The 18277-nt window shown below is 42.5% G+C and overlaps 1 protein-coding gene across 1 annotated transcript in view; it reads right to left on the bottom strand.

Annotated features, from left to right (window-relative positions):
- Positions 1-17554, bottom strand: part of LOC149283510 (dynein axonemal assembly factor 5-like) — a 31297-nt gene extending 13743 nt beyond the window's left edge. The window contains exons 1-10 of the mRNA XM_089497460.1: positions 17023-17554; positions 16505-16689; positions 11708-11832; positions 10856-10974; positions 10442-10674; positions 9304-9516; positions 6888-7031; positions 6464-6632; positions 4672-4819; positions 506-656 (exon numbers count right to left, since the gene is read on the bottom strand). Of these exons, the coding sequence (XP_089353586.1) occupies positions 506-656; positions 4672-4819; positions 6464-6632; positions 6888-7031; positions 9304-9516; positions 10442-10674; positions 10856-10974; positions 11708-11832; positions 16505-16689; positions 17023-17554 (2019 nt within the window). The remainder of the gene's footprint in view (positions 1-505; positions 657-4671; positions 4820-6463; positions 6633-6887; positions 7032-9303; positions 9517-10441; positions 10675-10855; positions 10975-11707; positions 11833-16504; positions 16690-17022) is intronic.
- Between the last annotated feature and the right edge of the window lie 723 nt (positions 17555-18277).

Below are 18277 nucleotides of genomic sequence, written 5' to 3'. Positions count from 1 at the left end.
ATTTGTACTGTGAGATTCTTTATGAATATTTTCTTCCTCTATTTACAATAATGACATTTTAATAAAACAAAATATTTTAAAAGAAACTAGGACTTTATTTTTGGGGCAGCAGTGCCACCTAGTGGACTTTCTGATATTTGCAGATTCCATCAACCTACAGACGGTCCCTTCCACCCTTTGGGACGGATTGGTTTTGGTTATCCAACAGATATCCAATCTTCAGAACTTCTAGATCTATAAAGTGCTATACATTTTCTATTCGCTATTATGTGTTTCATTTATTGCCATCTTACATATAACTTTTTTTTACTTAAGTATAAGTAAGCTTTCATTACATAACATTTCCATATGTTATGTAAAAGTTATTTTTCTTTTGCAAGAATCAAAGAATGAGCATTTGCTCATAACAATTTTGTGCAGACAGACAGATTGTCTGCTGTGTTCTAAAATATAATCATTAAGGAAAAACGCTGCTTGGTGGACAACTCTTCTGGAATATCCGTACCTCTCGCTTAGACAGGACTTCGCTCTGGAGAAGGACCCAAAGGCAGGACACTGCGATGGTACGAATGGCTGCGGCTGTCCTACCCGCATGCCACTTCAAATTTGGAACTAGTATGTCTTTGATGATGGCCTGAGAATGATTATGGAACTGCCTGCGGAGTTAAATAATTAAAAAAGATCTAAATTAGAAAAGTATTCATAGGCTTAAAACCCAGGTCATGTTTTAAGAGTTGGAACATGATATCAGAGATATATATATATATATATATATATATATATATATAATATTATATTATATATGATACCAATACTGGAAACAAGAGAAATTAGTACATGGGTAATCCAGAACCCAATGGCAAATAATGTCTTCTTGTATTGGGTCACAACATTTATTATGCACAATGCCAGAGTCTGCTCTTCCAGTAGATGGCATTTCGAGACCAAGAATTGCTAACCGAATACCTAACAGAAAGAATTATATTATATGTAAAGAGAAAAGAAGTCTCTAGACGGTTTAGTATTGTTAGTAATCGCTAGTTCTCTGACCACCTCATCAAAAGGTAAGTAAAATATCCCAAATCCTATTTTGCTTAAGAATTCTGTATGAAAAGATTAAGCAGAGATTTAATAAACACTCTATGGGTATGCGATGTGCGATTCAGCTTTTGAGTGCCCTGTACCAAGATCTCACACAAGTGACTATCATACAAGCGGGTCAGAGCCGCAGATCTGAAGGAAGATCCAAAGATTCACATCAAGTATTCATATAAAAAAAACCCAGAACAAACTAAAGGAAAATGCAAACAACAATAAAAGCTGCTGCGTTACTGTATTTGAAACACAGCATTTTATGGCAGACAAGAACCATTCCGCCCGTCTAGTCGGCCCATTTTTTCTGATGTAGAGACTCAGACCTTAATCAGTCCTTGGTCTCATCTTCGGGATAGCTTTATCACATGCATGTTTAACCCCTTCGTGACAAAGGCTGATTTTACTTTTTGTACCCTTCGTGACAATGGCCGTTTTAACATTTCTGCGCTGCTCGTGTTTAGATGTAATTTTCTTCTTTCCCGTTTACTGAACCCACACACATTGGATATTGTTTTTTTCAGGACAAGAAGGGCTTTCTTTAGATGACATTGTTTTGATTGTATCGTATTATTTACTATTAAAAAAAGTATAAAATATGGTGAAAAATTTAGAAAAAAATGACTGTTTCTAACTTTTAGTTGAAAAATCTTTTACTCATCTATAAAAGGTAATAAAAAAACCTGCTAAATAGATTCTACTATTTGTCCTGAGTTTAGAAATACCCAATGTTTTTATGTTTTTTTGCTTTTTTCTGCACGTTATGGAGCAATAAGTACAGGTACCGTTTTGCTATTTCAAAGCCATTTTTTCCAAATCTGGTAATTCTTCCCCCCATGTGCCATTTCGGGTATCTTTGAAGCCGGCCAATGCAATTTACCCCATCAAGTCATATATTTTTGAAAACTAGACAGCCCAGGGTATTCCAAATGCTGGTATTTTAACCCTTTCCAAGCACTTATTCTACCATCAGCCTTTGTCAAACTTTATGGTAGTAATTTTTTTGCATTTGTTTTTTCACACACATTTTACTTTAGGTATAAATAAACAGGTTCTGGTATATGTCACTATCAAAAAACACCCCAATATGTGTTTAGCAACATCTCCTGAGTACAGCGATACCTCACATGAATGATTTTGCCTGGCTGTTTGGGGGCAAAAGGGCCACATTTGGGGCATGCACATTTTTCAATGTTGCACTTTGGCATTTGGGGATCCACTGCCCATGCCCTATTTGGTACATCTTTGAGCCGGGCCATTTCAGTGTGCCCAATAAAGCTATATATTTTTGAAAACTAGACACCCCAGGGTATTTCAAATGCTAGTATTTTAACTCTTTCCATGCACCATATCTACCACCAGTCTTTGTCAAACTTTGTGATAGTCATTTTTTTCCATTTGTTTTGTCACACACATTTTACTTCAGGTATGAATTAAAAAGTTCTCGTATATGTCACTATCACAAAACACCCCAATATGTGTTCAGCAACATCTCCTGAGCGCAGTGATACCCCACATGAATGATTTTGCCTGGCTGTTCGGGGGCAAAAGAGCCACATTTGGGGCATGCACATTTTTCAATGTTGAACTTTGGCATTTGGGGATCCACTGCCCGTGCCCTATTTGGTACATCTTTGAGCCGGGCCATTTCAGTGTGCCCAACAAAACCATATATTTTTGAAAACTAGACACCCCAGGGTATTTTAAATGCTGGTATTTTAACTCTTTGCATGCACACATTTTACCACCAGCATTTTTTTAAAGTTTGCAGTAGTATTTTTGTGTGTGTATTTTTCCCACACACACCTACTTTATGTATGAATTTACAGCTCCTGGTATATGCCGCTGTCACACGACACTCCAATATGTGTTCAGCAACATCTCCTGAGTACAGTGATACCCCACATGCATGGGTTTGTCATTTTTGGGGGGAACTAAAAGGCCACATTTGGTACGTGTGCATTTTTCTAATTGGAAATTAGATGTGTGGCCATCCTTCCCCCCGTGTTAATTGGGACCTTGTTGAACCCGGCCAATTCAATTTACCCCATCAAATCATACATTTTTTAAAAGTAGACACCCCATGGGCATTTAATATGCCAGTATTTTAACTCTTTCCATGCGAGAATTGTTTTAAGCTAATATGCTAATTTTAGGACTTGCTCACAAAAATATATTTTTTATATATATATTTTTTTTTTGCCTTTTTTTTTTATTTTTTTAACATTTTTTTTCAACTTGAAGGTTCCCCTGATAGTGACATCAGTGGGAAATTATTTTTACATTTTACTGTTTTTTTACTATTTTTTTTCTAATTATTATTAATTTTATTTTATTTTTAATTTATTTTTTCTAATCACACTGTGATTAGAAAGCTGAGCTCCATTGACTTGCATGGTTGAATGCAGTACCTATATTCAACCTGCAAGTGGAGCCAGAGTTCTCTAGAGGGTCTGGAGACCGTCTAGCGAACTCTTTAGACTTTATTGTTTCTTTATTGAATTTTCCCGGACCGCCGCCATCTTGCAGATGGCGAAGATTACCGGCAGCTGCGGCTGTGACCGCTCTCCGGAGCGGTCACAGCCCATCCAAAGGTAAGTGTTTGGTGTCGCTGGATGCCTCCTGATCGAGGCATTCCAGCGACACCATTTAAGTTTAGGAGGCGATCGTTGATCGCCTCCTAAACGCTTTTAAAACGGGCGTCCGCCGCCATACAAAGTATGGCGGATGTTGACGCCCCGGGGAGGGGCCAGAGATGGCCCCTTTGTGCCGATAATGGCGTTGCTGAATGCCTCGAGGTCGAGGCATTACAGCAACGCCGTTTCGGTGCAGAAAGCGAAAATAGATCGCTTTCTGCACCCGTTTAATGACGTGCCGGTCCTGGCACGTCATTTGTCGTTATCGACATGAATTTCCGTGACGTGCCCGGACCGGCAATTGTCATCAAGGGGTTAAATCCCCTCACTGTATTAGCCTCAACCATGTCTGCTGGGAAGCTGTTCAATTTAGAAACCACCCTCTTAGTAAAGAAAAACTTCCTCGTATTACATTTAAAAACTGGGAGTGTTGGAGCCTCCAGACCCCCAGAGACCGAACTAAATGCCTCTGATTATCTAAGCAATCGGTCCTTACCGCCTACAGCTTCACTGACTACTAGCAAAGACTAGGGATTGAGTGAATAACTGAAAGAGTTAAAACGCACATCAGTAAAACAGAATTGCCCAAGAAAAGATCAGAATATATTTAAACCCGGAATTTTAAATATTTCAACAGTTGGCGAAGGGGATACTTACAAAAACACTTCATACGGTTTCAAAATAGGCACCATCTGCAGGATATTTTTGTCCTCCTGACAGCTTACAGAATAGAATATTTAAGTTTTCGCCACGGTGCGTCCCGTTTACCGTTACTGCTTTTAGATTAAACCCTTTTTCTAGTTAAAACCTAGTTTAGAAATACGCCTTTGAAACGTTCCCGTTCGAACAAACAGACACACACAGGCTCCAGTTCCCCAAAATACATACAAGAATTAAAAACACCCGCTGCGAGGAAAAAGAAGTCACCGCAAACGTCACACACCCCTGAGAATTGACGGTTTCATCGGCTTTGGCCAGCAGTTTGGACAGCGCCGTAAAAAGCTTCAGGCGCATCTGCGGTTCCTGAGTTGGCTGAAGGCAAGTATTCAAAACCGGGACCAACAGGTGAAGATTCTCCCCGATCACAGGACCTGAAGAACACACGCAAGTAATGTAATAAAAAACACGCAAGAAGGGGCAAAAAGTACCTTAATTATTATTATTACTGCTTTGTATAGCGCCATCACGTTCCGCAGCGCTGTACAATGGCATGATTGTAAGCGGTCACACAACAGAATGGCAAGTATGGATATCTAACCAGGAAAGGAGTGCTATAATCTCCAACATTATTATTATCATCTATTATTTATATAGCGCCCACAATTTATGCAGCACTTAACATAACCCTGCAGCACCCTCGGGTGCAAATTAACTGTTCTCCTGTGAGAAGGGGATAGGTATACTAGGCTGGCTGTTTTTAGAACATTAAATCATTGACTTCACTGGGTTTTTATGAAGGACCGACAATAGACATTTACCGTGTTAAAACCGCATAATGGATAGTTAAACCAGAGAGACATTCATTTATGCTTGACACAGGGCCGCGCTATCACTTTATTTTACTAAAAGACCAAAACAATGAACAAGGAGAGATGGAATTCAGGACACCGGGCCGGCTCACAGAAATATGCCTTAATTAGCTAAATAAATCTTCCTTGTGTCTCTTTAGGGAAATAATGATTGCATAACACGACAGAGTGATGCCCCCGGCAAAACAGACCGAGCATTCCGGAGAAAACACCGGCATATTAGGATGGGATATGGCACAGAGACTACATTACGAACTCTCACAACACAGACCAAGTAAAACACCACTTTTAATTCTCTGTATAGAAATAAAAAAGGTTAAAAGGAAATGTTTGAAGTTCTCAAATAAAACATCACGGGGGCAGCCCCACCTTCATTAATTACTGTAACTTATACTCAACGACGAGTAAACCAAACTAAATTCTTCGCTGCCTCTTCCATTCTTCGCTCACGAGCAGCTTTGCAGGTTAAAAGGTGGGCTGCTTTATGACTTAGTACCTACGTTGGGATTAGATAGGACCCTCTACGAGTTGGGGTACTTTGATGTGCTGTCGGCTAATATATTGCCATGGGGTGTAACAGAATCGCCAGTACTTCATACAAGAGCTTTAAAACTCAATTAAGCTGGGTGTGCGCCTATACCGTTCCTCATAGAATGTATGTCTGTCTGTCTGTCTGTATATATATATATATATATGTGTTAGTTCAGAGCTTGGCGCATGTCCTCCATGCAGCTGGGATAAGGATTGTACCCAAACGGTGTACAGACTGACTGGGCCATGGGCCGGAGTGTTTTCTTTAACTAAAGGGGTCTGAGCTCAGCTCGGTATTTCTCATAGAAACACTTGGTGGGGCACTGGGCGAGGAGCTTCAATGATTTATTGTTCCATTAACGGCAGGTATCGGAGACACAGTAACACAGAAAGGATGTAGTTTTGGAAAAACTGTAATTTCTGTGTTAAGGATCAGCAGCCAACAAGGCTTTGGGACTCGTGTTTCAGAACCAAGCTCCCCCACTCAGCTCCTAGAGGTAGCATGCGGCCCCGACTGCACTCACTTCCCGCCTATGGCTTTGTTTGTTTCAACGATGCAGGCTACGGATTTAAAATGTAAAGAATTGATTAAAATTCTCATTCTCTCTCCATGATGCTGAGCCAGTCCGTGTGACTGCAGCCGGATGTGCATAAAAATACATATTTAAATCTTACCCGATTCCGTGACGATGACTTCAAACTGCACTCGTTCTACTGAATAGATGGTCCAGTGCTGGTGATTACTGCATGTCCACTCCAATAATGGCTGAATGTGCCGTCTATACAGATCCTGGAGCCCGGCTAATCCTTGTACCTTGGCTAAGCAGAGCAACACTTCTTGGACCTGCATCCAAAAAGAAGATTATTCAAGTTGAGAAAATAGTAAATGAGACTAGAAAAACATTACAAGAACATTAACATTCCTGCACCTAAGATTACGTATACAGACTGCAAAGCTGGATCATTCTAGTTACTCAAACATCTACGGTCAAAAATACATTTACATAACTTGTAATATGCTTTCTCAGAACCGGGCAGGACTGTTTGGTTGCCGGCAGCCACTGACCGGTAGCACAGACATTTTGCCCTAGAAAACTACCTTTTGGTAAAGATTTTCCGCCGCCGGGCTGGCCAGTATAGTGATCAGGGTTTTCATACAGTACAAGGAGACCTCTTCACAGTCTTGCCGGCAGACGTCTATCAAAGAGTCTACACAGATCAGGAGCTGCTCCAGGTAAAGAACCTGAAAAAAAAAAAAAAAAAAGAATATTTATAGAAAAAAAAACCATGAAAATACAGATCATGCAGTAAATCACGGCTTCCGGCACTATATGCTGCGCTTATGCTTTGATCACAACTGTATTATATTAGAAGTCACAGACCCTACTTACTATTTTATATTCCTGCCACTTGCTACATGATATCATTGGCTTTACTTGTGTTAGAATCGCTTGTGGCTGGGAAGCCGACATAAATCTGCTCTACCTGTTCTCGGGTTACATGGCGTGGATTACACACATATATTTATATATATATATATATATATATATATATATATATATATATCCCTCAGCCTTGTAGCACCGCTGGGTTCATTTTATACACTACAGCTGTTGGCTCCCCGCAGCTCGATGAACTCATTAAAAAGAACAGTCACTGCATGCAAACGGCGGAGTGAACGATACAGCTTATGGGGGGACAGCGGCCACCAACCAGCGACGGAGCCTATTTCTGCCTGGATAAATACGAAAGAACACGTAATACGAGAAACTGTACAAATCAGAACATTTGATACGATAAATATTATCCTTTATTCCTGATGGAAGACATGCACTGAAACCTGGTGGGGAGGCACAGAACATTCTAGCAGGTATCACTAGTGTGTGTATTTATATATATATACCGTATATCACACACACCATATTGCCCCAGTTATAGGCCAAACCTTTAAGTTGCTATCTAACAAAACTGGAATTACAGGAAAGTTTTAGAGCGGTATTTTCTACAGAAAGGGGAGCCTTATGTGGCTCAGGACACAGTAAAACTATTTTTATAATTTATAGATTTATAGCACCACCATATTCTGTAGGGAAGTACAATGGGTAAATGGGACATAACTTAGACTTGCAGAAAGTTAATGAGGGCCCCTTCTCAAACACGTTTACAATTTAGAAGGATTATGAAAGTTTTAAAAAAAGCTTTTGTTCTGGAAAATAAATGTAATTTTGATGCTACGACAACAGCTTCTGTCAACCTGGCAAAAATAGCAAGCGGTTTTCCAAAAATGTATATAGTGCGGCAAAACTGCCAGGTGCATATCGCAGCTTTACCCACCTGGGAAAGAGTCATCCCCCCACACACATCTATCTCAGCCGGCTATTAAAGTGCAATCAGCGTTCAAGAAACCAAGGGGTGCTGACACTATTTCATTTTAAGCCGATAATTTTGACTCCCCAGCATGACTGCTTCCATTTCACAAAGTTCTGTTGCCAGAACAGATCAAATCACCGTTACGGACGGTCAGTCATCAGAACGGTATTGGAACTGCTGGTGGCAATTACGGAGGCTATCAATGGCATTTCTTATATATCAACACTTTGGAAATGGCTGTAATAACTTCTGGCCAGAAGAGACATCAATCAGCTGTATGGAGATGACAGCCCCTTATTGTAATTATCCAGATGCGGTTCCTTTAAAAAGATGCCCACTATTTATCAGGTGATGACAACACAAGAAGAAAAATTACAAACGTGATACGAAATCACTTTATTAAGTAATCACAGACGGGAATAAAAACAACCCAAAGGGAAAAGCCAGCAGGATATATGGTGTAAACCGCGCATGGATACTTTTCTATATAGTGTATTGCATGCCGGGCACAGGCCAGAATCATAAAGCCAGAAGCCTTGGAAAAAACATCTAAAGCTAATGTGAGCCTGATCAGAATTCATTGAACGGATGTCAGGTGCTGCCAGGAGGCAAGTACTTGATCATTTTATTAATTACAAGGTAAGCCTTAATTATTGAAATATTTAATAGGACATGCAAATACCATAACTCCAAAACATCCCTGTGTATTGAGCCTCCAACATTTCAGATGCCCAAATCAACCACTGTTGTTGAGTAGTGTATCTGGCAGGGTGAGTGCTTACTACGGGCGTACCTTAGTGCCTTGCTCACACTGAGGCAGAACGCCGGGATATGACACGTAGCTACAATACACCACATAGGCCATGGGTGCTGTGATTGAGGTCTGTTGTGCCATAGGCTGGTCAGGGGTGATCATCCGATCTTACTAACCATATTATGATCCCTACTGCCCGCAAAAAGCAGGACTGTGGGGCAGCTGAGCAGGACAGTATCCTTTGCTAACTTTTTGCTACTATTATTTTGGGAGTATTTTATAACAGTGGGATAAATAATTAAAACATAAAAAAAAAAATTCAACCATTTTTCCTTTAATCGATTTGTATACCATCCTTATATCACACTGGATTGCAGATAAATGCTTGTACCTTTTCGGACCCCTGGCAGGTCTCCGCGTGGGACAGGACACTGGTTATCTGGTTTAAATGGGGCTTCAGCCGTTCTCTCGAGCTTCCTCGGATACACGCCGCCAGCACCATCAGATGTGAAGCCAGAGGAGACTTCTTAAGCGAGTTCAAAATCAACTTGAGGAACACCTCAGGGTTCACAAACCTCCCGATTAACTCTGCCGACTGCACGCTCTGTGAATAAAAAATATGTTGGTTTTAAACTAAAACAACGGTTCTAAACGTGATATCATAAGCATAGTCTTCCTATACCGCCTTCTATGTGTAAAGAGGCTGTAACCGAAACACATGCATAAAAAATGCATGATTGTCACATTGCCCCAAAAGTGTGAGGAACGGCTCAAAAATCCAGAAAAAATGACTTCAGTCTCTTCCAACTCAGGAATGTCTTGGCAGCACAAAGTTTAATTCAAGAATTCTGGAATTCTTTGTGGCGTCAGAATTAATGTAATGTTGGGCAAATAAAAGGTATCAACATTTACTAAGAACAAGATTAAATCCATTCACAGTCACGTCAATTCTTTGGTCAAAGGCGATACCATTTATTGGGCCATCATGGAGAATGTAGAGTCATATAATCTTTCAGGACCTTGGGGGGTCTCTTCATCCGATGGATACAATGCCGTTCTGAGGTTCCAAAAGCTTTACATATTTTTATTTTATAACTTAACAAAAGGTATCCCCTTTGACTTAACTGAGGGATCATGGGAAAGTGGAACTTGTACAAGCTGCCCTGACTAGTTACTTGGTGCTGGAAGATGTGTTTCCGGGGCTGGATGTAAAAAAAACCCCAAAAAACTAGGGTTTTAGGTCACATTTGACATTCCCCTCTTTAAAGACTTATCTAAAAGAAAAGGAGAACTTTCATTTTGAAAGAATTTGCCGATTAATGGTTAAAAGGTGTCATAAAAAAGGTGATATTATTCCATCATGTTTTATTTGTTGCCATTAATCAGGTCTTCAAAACCCTACAGCACATTAACTATCCTACCTGAAAACCTCTCTATGTAATAAACATAACCAAGATTTATGGTGTTCCGAGATAGGAATTCACGGGGCTTTTAGGTTAACGTAACCCACATGCCGACTTTATACCCACGCTCTGCACAACTTTCTGTTCCTCATCTAAGCACGAATGGTACAGGGTACTCAGTATGAGCTCCATATGTTGAGTGGTGTGATCTTCGGCGTGTAGCAGCAAAACCGCAAGGAGCTGGGAAGATTTAATCCTCGTCCCAACGACCCAGTCGGTAATGTCGTGACTGATGGCAGGAAGGATTTTGGACAGGTTCCTGAATATTAACTCTCGACATCCCAATCCGGGTCTCCGTACTGAAATAGAAATCAGAAAATAAAGGGAAAAATTCAATCTACTTTTGTTACTATTGTAATTTATAAAACTATCTGGAATTTAGCGTTAACCATTCGCTAAATAAATTACATGAATCCCGTAAAAGCAAAAGTAACCATTACCATGAAGCATTATTGCCCCGATCATTAAAGAATCGCTCACCTCCAGCCGGATAACATGATGGGGACGGGGCACTGAAGTCAAGTTTGTCTTTCAGATCTTCTTCATTCTCCGTTTCCCATTGCGAGCCAGTTTTATCCCAGTATTTCTCAGCCAGTTGTCTACATAAACAAACAACAACATAATGACTTCACAAATAATAACAACGATCAAATTATTATTATCCAAAAAAAGGGAAAGGTAATCGCAAAAGAAAGAAGAGAATTAGCATGGAGAAATCTGTAGTAAAGAAAAACACGTGAAAAATCAACCAGATTCCGCATCGCTGTACAAAGGGTAGAAAGGACATACCAATTCGCATATAACACATTATGGTTTTCTAACAAATATACACTACTTAGAAATGTCCTTGTTTTTACAAGAAATGCTAATTTTGTTCATTAAAATAACATAAAATGGATCAGAAATCCAGCTCAGACAGGGTTAATGTTGTAAATGACTCTTGTAACTGGAATGGTTGATCTTTAATGTAATAGCTGCATAGGCGTATAGAGGCCCTTTATCACTCCCATCACTCCTTTATCATTCCCATCACTTCACTCCCTTAGTGTTTGCTAATCCAAGTTTAAAAGGCTAATTGATCTATAAAAAAAAAACCTTTTGCAATTATGTTACAGCTAGAAATGTCCATGAAAACAGCCCCCAACAGAGTGACCTCAAACTTTTGAACAGTGGTGTATATGGATCATTTTAATTTGTGAAGCCAATACAACAGTTTACTTAGTATAAAATAAAAATATAAAAATAAAATATCTTAGGATTATATATATATATATATATATATATATATATATAATCTCATTAGCAAAATATAGAACCATTTTGGACAGTTACCTAATCTCTGGGATCTCATCAGTACTGCTGCTCAGCAGAAGAGGTATTAGTTTATGGAAGTAGGAATATCTGTCCCTGAGGTTCAAAAGCCATTCACCAACTACAATAGTTACCGCCTGTCGAACCTGCAAATTAAAGCATAATTATATTCCATCAGCAAAGCATTGTACTTGCGCGATTCTAACAGAGTGTGCATTTCATATAATGCGATTATCAGAAATCGAAATTTCTTTTGCAGTACGGATCCACAAGAGAAATTATAGCATTCGCTAAACCAGTTGCTAAGCAACAAACGTACTTTACTGAAACACAATTCATTACTTATTTTTTCTGTTTCATTTTCCTTTGATCAGCCTGGAAACTAATTACATGTGGATTTTACGTGGGGGGGGTCAAATAAAGTAAGAGAGACAGAAGATGAGCGCGGGAAATAAAAAAGTTCTTTTCCCGAGGACCTCTTTCAGATGAGTCTCACTGAGACAGATATTACATAGCACTGGCACTGGCGGTGGCTGTAATATCTCCTTAAAATCCGGGGGGAAAAAATATGTTTTTTTTATGAGAAATATTGAGAATATCTGACACATTAACAGAAACACTGTATTTGCGTCTAGAGAAAAAAAAAACACTGGAAAAAATGACTTATAATCGAGGTAGTCTTTTATTCAGACCTGAGATCCCTGCCCCCAATCCAATATAACACTTCCACCGCAGACACACAAAGGCCCCCACAGGGCTCATGGGACCCGCCACCAAGGAACAATCTGTATAGCGCAGCAAGATCTCCCGCAGTCCTGCCTATCAGTCTAAGCCAGGGGTGGGCAATTAATTTTCCCATGGGGCCACATGAGAAATTGGAATGGTTTTAGAGGGCCAGACCTCTACAAACTACAAACTCCGAAGCCTTGTCCATTTTGTTAACTTATGTGCTGTTTAATAAAGTTATTCAAGCCTACGTCATTGGTAGAGGTGCTTGAATAAGTAAGGCCTGAATAACTATTAGCACAGCACAGAAGTGAACAAAATGAACAAGGCTTCGGAGTGCATACCGTATTTTTCGCTCTATAAGACGCACCTGCTGATAAGACGCACCTAGATTTTAGAGGAGAAAAAAAAGGAAAAAATATTTTGAGCTAAAAAATGGGCTAAAATATTTATTACAATAACTGAATAAGCTATGAACACAGTAAGACACACACAGTAAGACAGACACAGACACAGTAAGACACACACAGACACAGTAAGATACACACAGACACAGTGAGACACACACAGACACAGTAAGACACACACAGACACAGTGAGACACACAGACACAGTGAGACACACACAGACACAGTAAGACACACACAGACACAGTGAGACAGACACAGTAAGATACACACACACACACAGTAAGACACACACACACAAACACAGTAAGACACACACACACAGTAAGACCTCCCTCCCTAACCCCCCTTCTCAGTATCTCCCCTCTAACTCCCTAACCCCCCCTTCTCAGGATCTCCCCCCCCGCCCCGGTCACTTACCTTAAACTCCTGTGTTGGAAGCGTGAGGCGTTTGTCTCGGGTGCCGGCGCTTCACTGCTGATCGCCGGCGTCTGACGTCATATGCCGGCGCCCAGCGTAAAGCGCCGGCACCCGAGACAAACGCTTCCAACACAGGAGTTTAAGGTAAGTGACCGGGGCGGGGGGGGGACACCGGACTCATTGGTGAGTCACCAGGACACTCTTTGCGGGCCGGTCCGAGCTATTCAGCGGGCCGGATGTGGCCCGCGGGCCGTGCTTTGCCCAGGTCTGGTCTAAGCTGTCCACATAGGGGCAAATCTTGGTGGACTGCATATCCCATGATTCTCAGGCCGCCTTAAGGTGCTTGAAGTGCTGCTCATCCCAGAGCCACTGTCTGATAGGCAAATGAGTACACAAGATTTTGTACACATGAAATATGGATTAAATTACCACCCCACGTTACTACCCCCAGTCTATACTGGAGATTATCTGTTTAATAGGTGTTGTAATTAGGGCTGCAACTAACGATTATTTTAATAATCGATTAGTTGCCCGATTATTTTTTGCTTATTTAAAATAATTTAATGAACTGGATGTTAAAAAACAACTTAAAATTTACATTAACATTCTTATTTTGTTATGATGTAATAAAAAAACAATATTTTCAAAGTACAAAAACCCAAACACAATATTTATGAAACAAAATAACCCCAAACATTCTGAAAAGAGGTGGACTATTACTGTTCAAGAAACTTTGCACCCAGCACTTTGCACCCGGCACTTTGCACCCAGCCCTGGCACTTTGCACCCAGCACTTTGCCCCAGCCCTGGCACTTTGCACCCAGAACTTTGCACCCAGCACTTTGCACTCAGCCCTGGCACTTTGCACCCAGAACTTTGCACCCAGCCCTGGCACTTTGCACCCAGCCCTGGCACTTTGCACCCAGCACTTTGCACCCGGCACTTTGCACCCAGCCCTGGCACTTTGCACCCAGCACTTTGCACCCAGCCCTGGCACTTTGCACCCAGAACTTTGCACCCAGCCCTGGCACTTTGCACCCAGCCCTGGCACTTTGCACCCAGCCCTGGCACTTTGCACCCAGCACTTTGCACCCAGCCCTGGCACTTTGCACCCAGCCCTGGCACTTTGCACCCAGCCCTGGCACTTTGCACTGTGCCCCTGCACCCAGTCTCCAACTCTGCCCTGCACCCAGCCCTGCCCCCACATTCTGCCCTGCCCCCACACTCACACCCTGCACCCACTCTGCTCTGCACCCACACTCACACTCTGCCCTGCACCCAGTCTCCAACTCTGCCCTGCACCCCCACCCCCACTCTGCCCTGCACCCAGTCTCCTGCCCTGCCCCCACACTCACACCCTGCCCTGCATCCCCACCCTGCACTCAGTCTCCTACCCTGGCCTGCCCCCCCCACCCCCACTCTGCCCTGCATCCCCTGAAACCCCACCCCCACCCCCGCGAATCGCTCTGTGCGAACGGAGCCACTCGCACAGAGCGAACCGCAACTAAAAGAAGGCGCGTGTAGCGGAAGCGGGGAACGCTCGCGGAGGTAAGTAAAAGGAGCCGAGTGCTCCAACAACGAATCGATCACTCGATTAATCGATAACGGAAATCGTCGACAACGATTTCCGTTATCGATTTTATCGATTCGTTGTTTCAGCCCTAGTTGTAATGATTAAACAATGTTTTATGGAAAAAACACTGGTTTTGATCTCCCCCTTTTAAGTTGGCACCAGTCGGATGTAAATGGCTTATTACAATTCAGCAACATGAGTGCGCCCTAAATAATAGACAAATGGTTTCGGACATTTTGGAGAACATGCGGCTCTCCAGATGTTAAAACACTACAACTCCCAAGATGCTCCGCTAGCCAAAGGATTGACTGATGTGGAGGGCCGGCTGCTTCCTAGCGTTGCTATAGTCCTTTGAGCCGATGCTTTAACTGTACGGTGTATTTTTTCCCTTGTAGTTTCCCCTAATGCAGATCCCACCATCTTGGCAGCTATTGTAAAAGTGCATCTAAAAGCCCCCATAACATGCAATAGTGTCTTACATTCTAGCAAAAACGCAAGCTGTATTGTATGCATTTATATTCCATTTTTAGAAGTTTAACACTGTATTAATTATCTCGAAATATCCTACAAGTACACGCAGTTAACCGAAAGTTACCTCCCGATTAGTCATACGCGCTTCTGTTACAAACACAACAGATTGTTTTCAATGAAGACTCTTCTAACGATGAAAGTGCTGGATGCGAGTCAGAGGTATTGGCTGGCATGCGTGGTTTGCGATACCCAACAACCCACTGAGGCTTCCTCTTTGGCAGGACTTGGCTTAGCCCACTCACTTAACGCAAAACACATCAATTCGAAGAAGGGCATTAATCACAGCCTTGTGGTCTGTAAAACGCACGGGGGAAGGAACGGCAGGTATAACGTGGAATGCTTTAAATACCCTGGCTTCTTACTTTAAACCTGCAGCTCGTGCCACACAAAAATATAAGAGGCTTATTCAACATATTGGTTGCTTCAGAAAAAAAATCAGGATCTATTTCATTACACGGCGCTGAGCATCTAAGAAAATCATCACCTATGTGATCTCGATCAGACTAAGCCGAGGACAGCTGTGTTGTTATTTATGGTAACATATGCCATATGGGGAGGAATAGGGCAATTACTAGAACATAGACACAGCCCCTCGGCCCATAGTAAGCATAAAAAAAGAACCTTAACGCAGCACACTAATGCATCCTGTGAACGCACTGCAAGCAGATGCATTGGCTAGTGAGCTGGTTTGCCTGGGCTATCAAACTGAGCAAGTAGCACTAATACCCTCTGCTGCGGTTCCCTGTGACCCTCTAACCTCCCTATCAACAAGCCGGCTCAGAATCAGACACGTGAAGGGGAGACTGGTCCCTACGGCACACGTTATCTTAACAACCGGAGGAATGTACCTGCTGATTGGACCATTGCAGTGGTTGCTATGGTGATAAGATGACTTTTTTAACTGTTAGCCCTGAAACTAGTAGCTAGGTAACTGTGAACTCCCTATGGCTGCGCATGCACAAGTATCAAACTCTTCTACCCGAAGTCAAAGAACAGTCACGTGGACAGTGAAGCGTCTCTTAGAAGGTACTTGAAGAAAGGGTATTACAGAAGGCTGGAAGTAACTCGCTTGCGTATTTGATCACCGGTACAGCTGACTTTACACCCTAAGCTGACTCTTCATGTTCTAGTCCACCTCATGCGCCAGCGACATAACATTACCTGGGGGACATCATCAAAAAGTCTTTGAGCAAGATGGGACAAGACGTCATCCACAGACTTCCCGTTACCAAACTGGATTATTGCACCCGTTGCCTGAATCGCTGCTATGCGAACTTTGGAGTGCTGGTGCGAGATAGTCTGCATGAGGGGCTTGATAAGAGATTCTGACTGCATGTGGAAGAGGTCTGGGAAATAAAAAGCAGCATGTTGTAAGTTGATTGCATTATTTAACATCTGGAATCCAGCTCGGACTGTCAGCAAACTAAGCTGAACAGAAATCAACAGGATAATGTAGACCGGCGCACGACAAACCGATCACTGTCCTGAGTTGTGGACGTTTTCATAGCAGCTTTAATTCAAAGCTCATCCGCGTCTGGCACAGCTCGGTCCCGGAGTCCAAACACATCAGCATTTTAGTGAAATATCTAGCTTATTGCTCAATGAGTCACACAGTTATCCGCATAAGTCTGCCCCCCCCCCACGCCCGGTCTGTACCGGCCTCTGTAATGATAAAGTACCTGGAATGCACTTTGCATAGTTTGTTGCACACTTGCAGCTTTCTTTCTTCACATCTGGGAAGGGATCTGTGATTGTCCTCTGCAAGATCCTGATCATTTCGTCCAAGTAGGGGCCCAGCTTCTTCCCACACACCTCCACCAGGAGAGCGAGGAGCTCGGTCAGGGCTAACCTCAGTTCCTCGGAGGGCTCCACGATCTCGGGGTTCCCCAAGCGCTGGGCGACAGCCGGTATCAGGTAGGGTAAAGCCTCCTCAGTCCTGGGTACATTCCTCACACAGTGAGCGATGATCTGGATAGATAGCTCCCTGCACTTCTCCATGGGGTCTGACAGACACTTCAGCAAGGGTTTCAGGAGTTCCCCAAAGACCTCCTGCATGGCCCCGCTGGACAGCCTCTTGTCCTCGATCTCCCGCTGGATAGAAGCCAGGGCCCTTTTCCTCGTACTTTTATTTTCATCATTCAGGCAGTTCAAATGCCGGGCCAAAGCCTGGAAGACTTCAGAGGCCGCGCGTTGCTCACCCTCAGCCGCCATGTCTGTCACCCCTAGCAACCAAAAAGCGTCTGCCGCGCAACGAAACGCCACATCCAAAACAAATGTAACTTTATTTAGCGAACACACGATCACAGAGACAAGAGCGTTAAAGGGAGTGTTTCGGTTGCTAAGCAACCCAAGCTCATCAGCATCGGTTGTACGCATTAGAAGTGACATTGAATAACCGCGTTTTATCTGATATCTCATTCATTTATTAAAATAACCATACCTGGTGTAATAATAACTCATGGATTATGTTTTTCTGTCCAAATAGTATTAACACTTGTCCCAGATTTCCGGGATCATTGGCTTTAGTAGTATATACAGAGTTGTGCATACTGTGTCCTGCTCTCCATCGTGGCAGAACGTGGCACCGATCCCATCAGCGTTCGGAGTTGTGACATTATGTCACACACAGTAGCAGTGCCGTTGCTTACCGCTTTCTCTCTCGCTCTTATGATCTCTGTATGAATGAGCGAAGCTACTCATCAGTTACATCATCATATCCTGATGATCCCCATCTCTCCACAATACAGAGGCCACAAGCATGAGGGAGAGTGGACCCCACTTGCCCCTTAATCAAAGGCAACCCTATACATCACATGAAGCCCCATAGCATGCAGTAGTCCCGCAGACTCTCTGTAAGGATTTCGTTTTTCTTCAGGACTCCCATATATTTCAGTTTTGCAGGGAGTGGGGTCATGGGCCAGTTGGGTGGATCCT

This window comes from Sceloporus occidentalis, unplaced genomic scaffold, assembly GCF_023333645.1.
Source record: "Sceloporus occidentalis isolate IW3139 unplaced genomic scaffold, rSceOcc1.0.p SCAF_103, whole genome shotgun sequence".
In the NCBI taxonomy this organism is placed as follows: domain Eukaryota; kingdom Metazoa; phylum Chordata; class Lepidosauria; order Squamata; family Phrynosomatidae; genus Sceloporus; species Sceloporus occidentalis.
The sequence above is the reverse complement of the archived record's forward strand: the minus strand, read 5'-3'. Positions and strand labels throughout refer to the sequence as shown.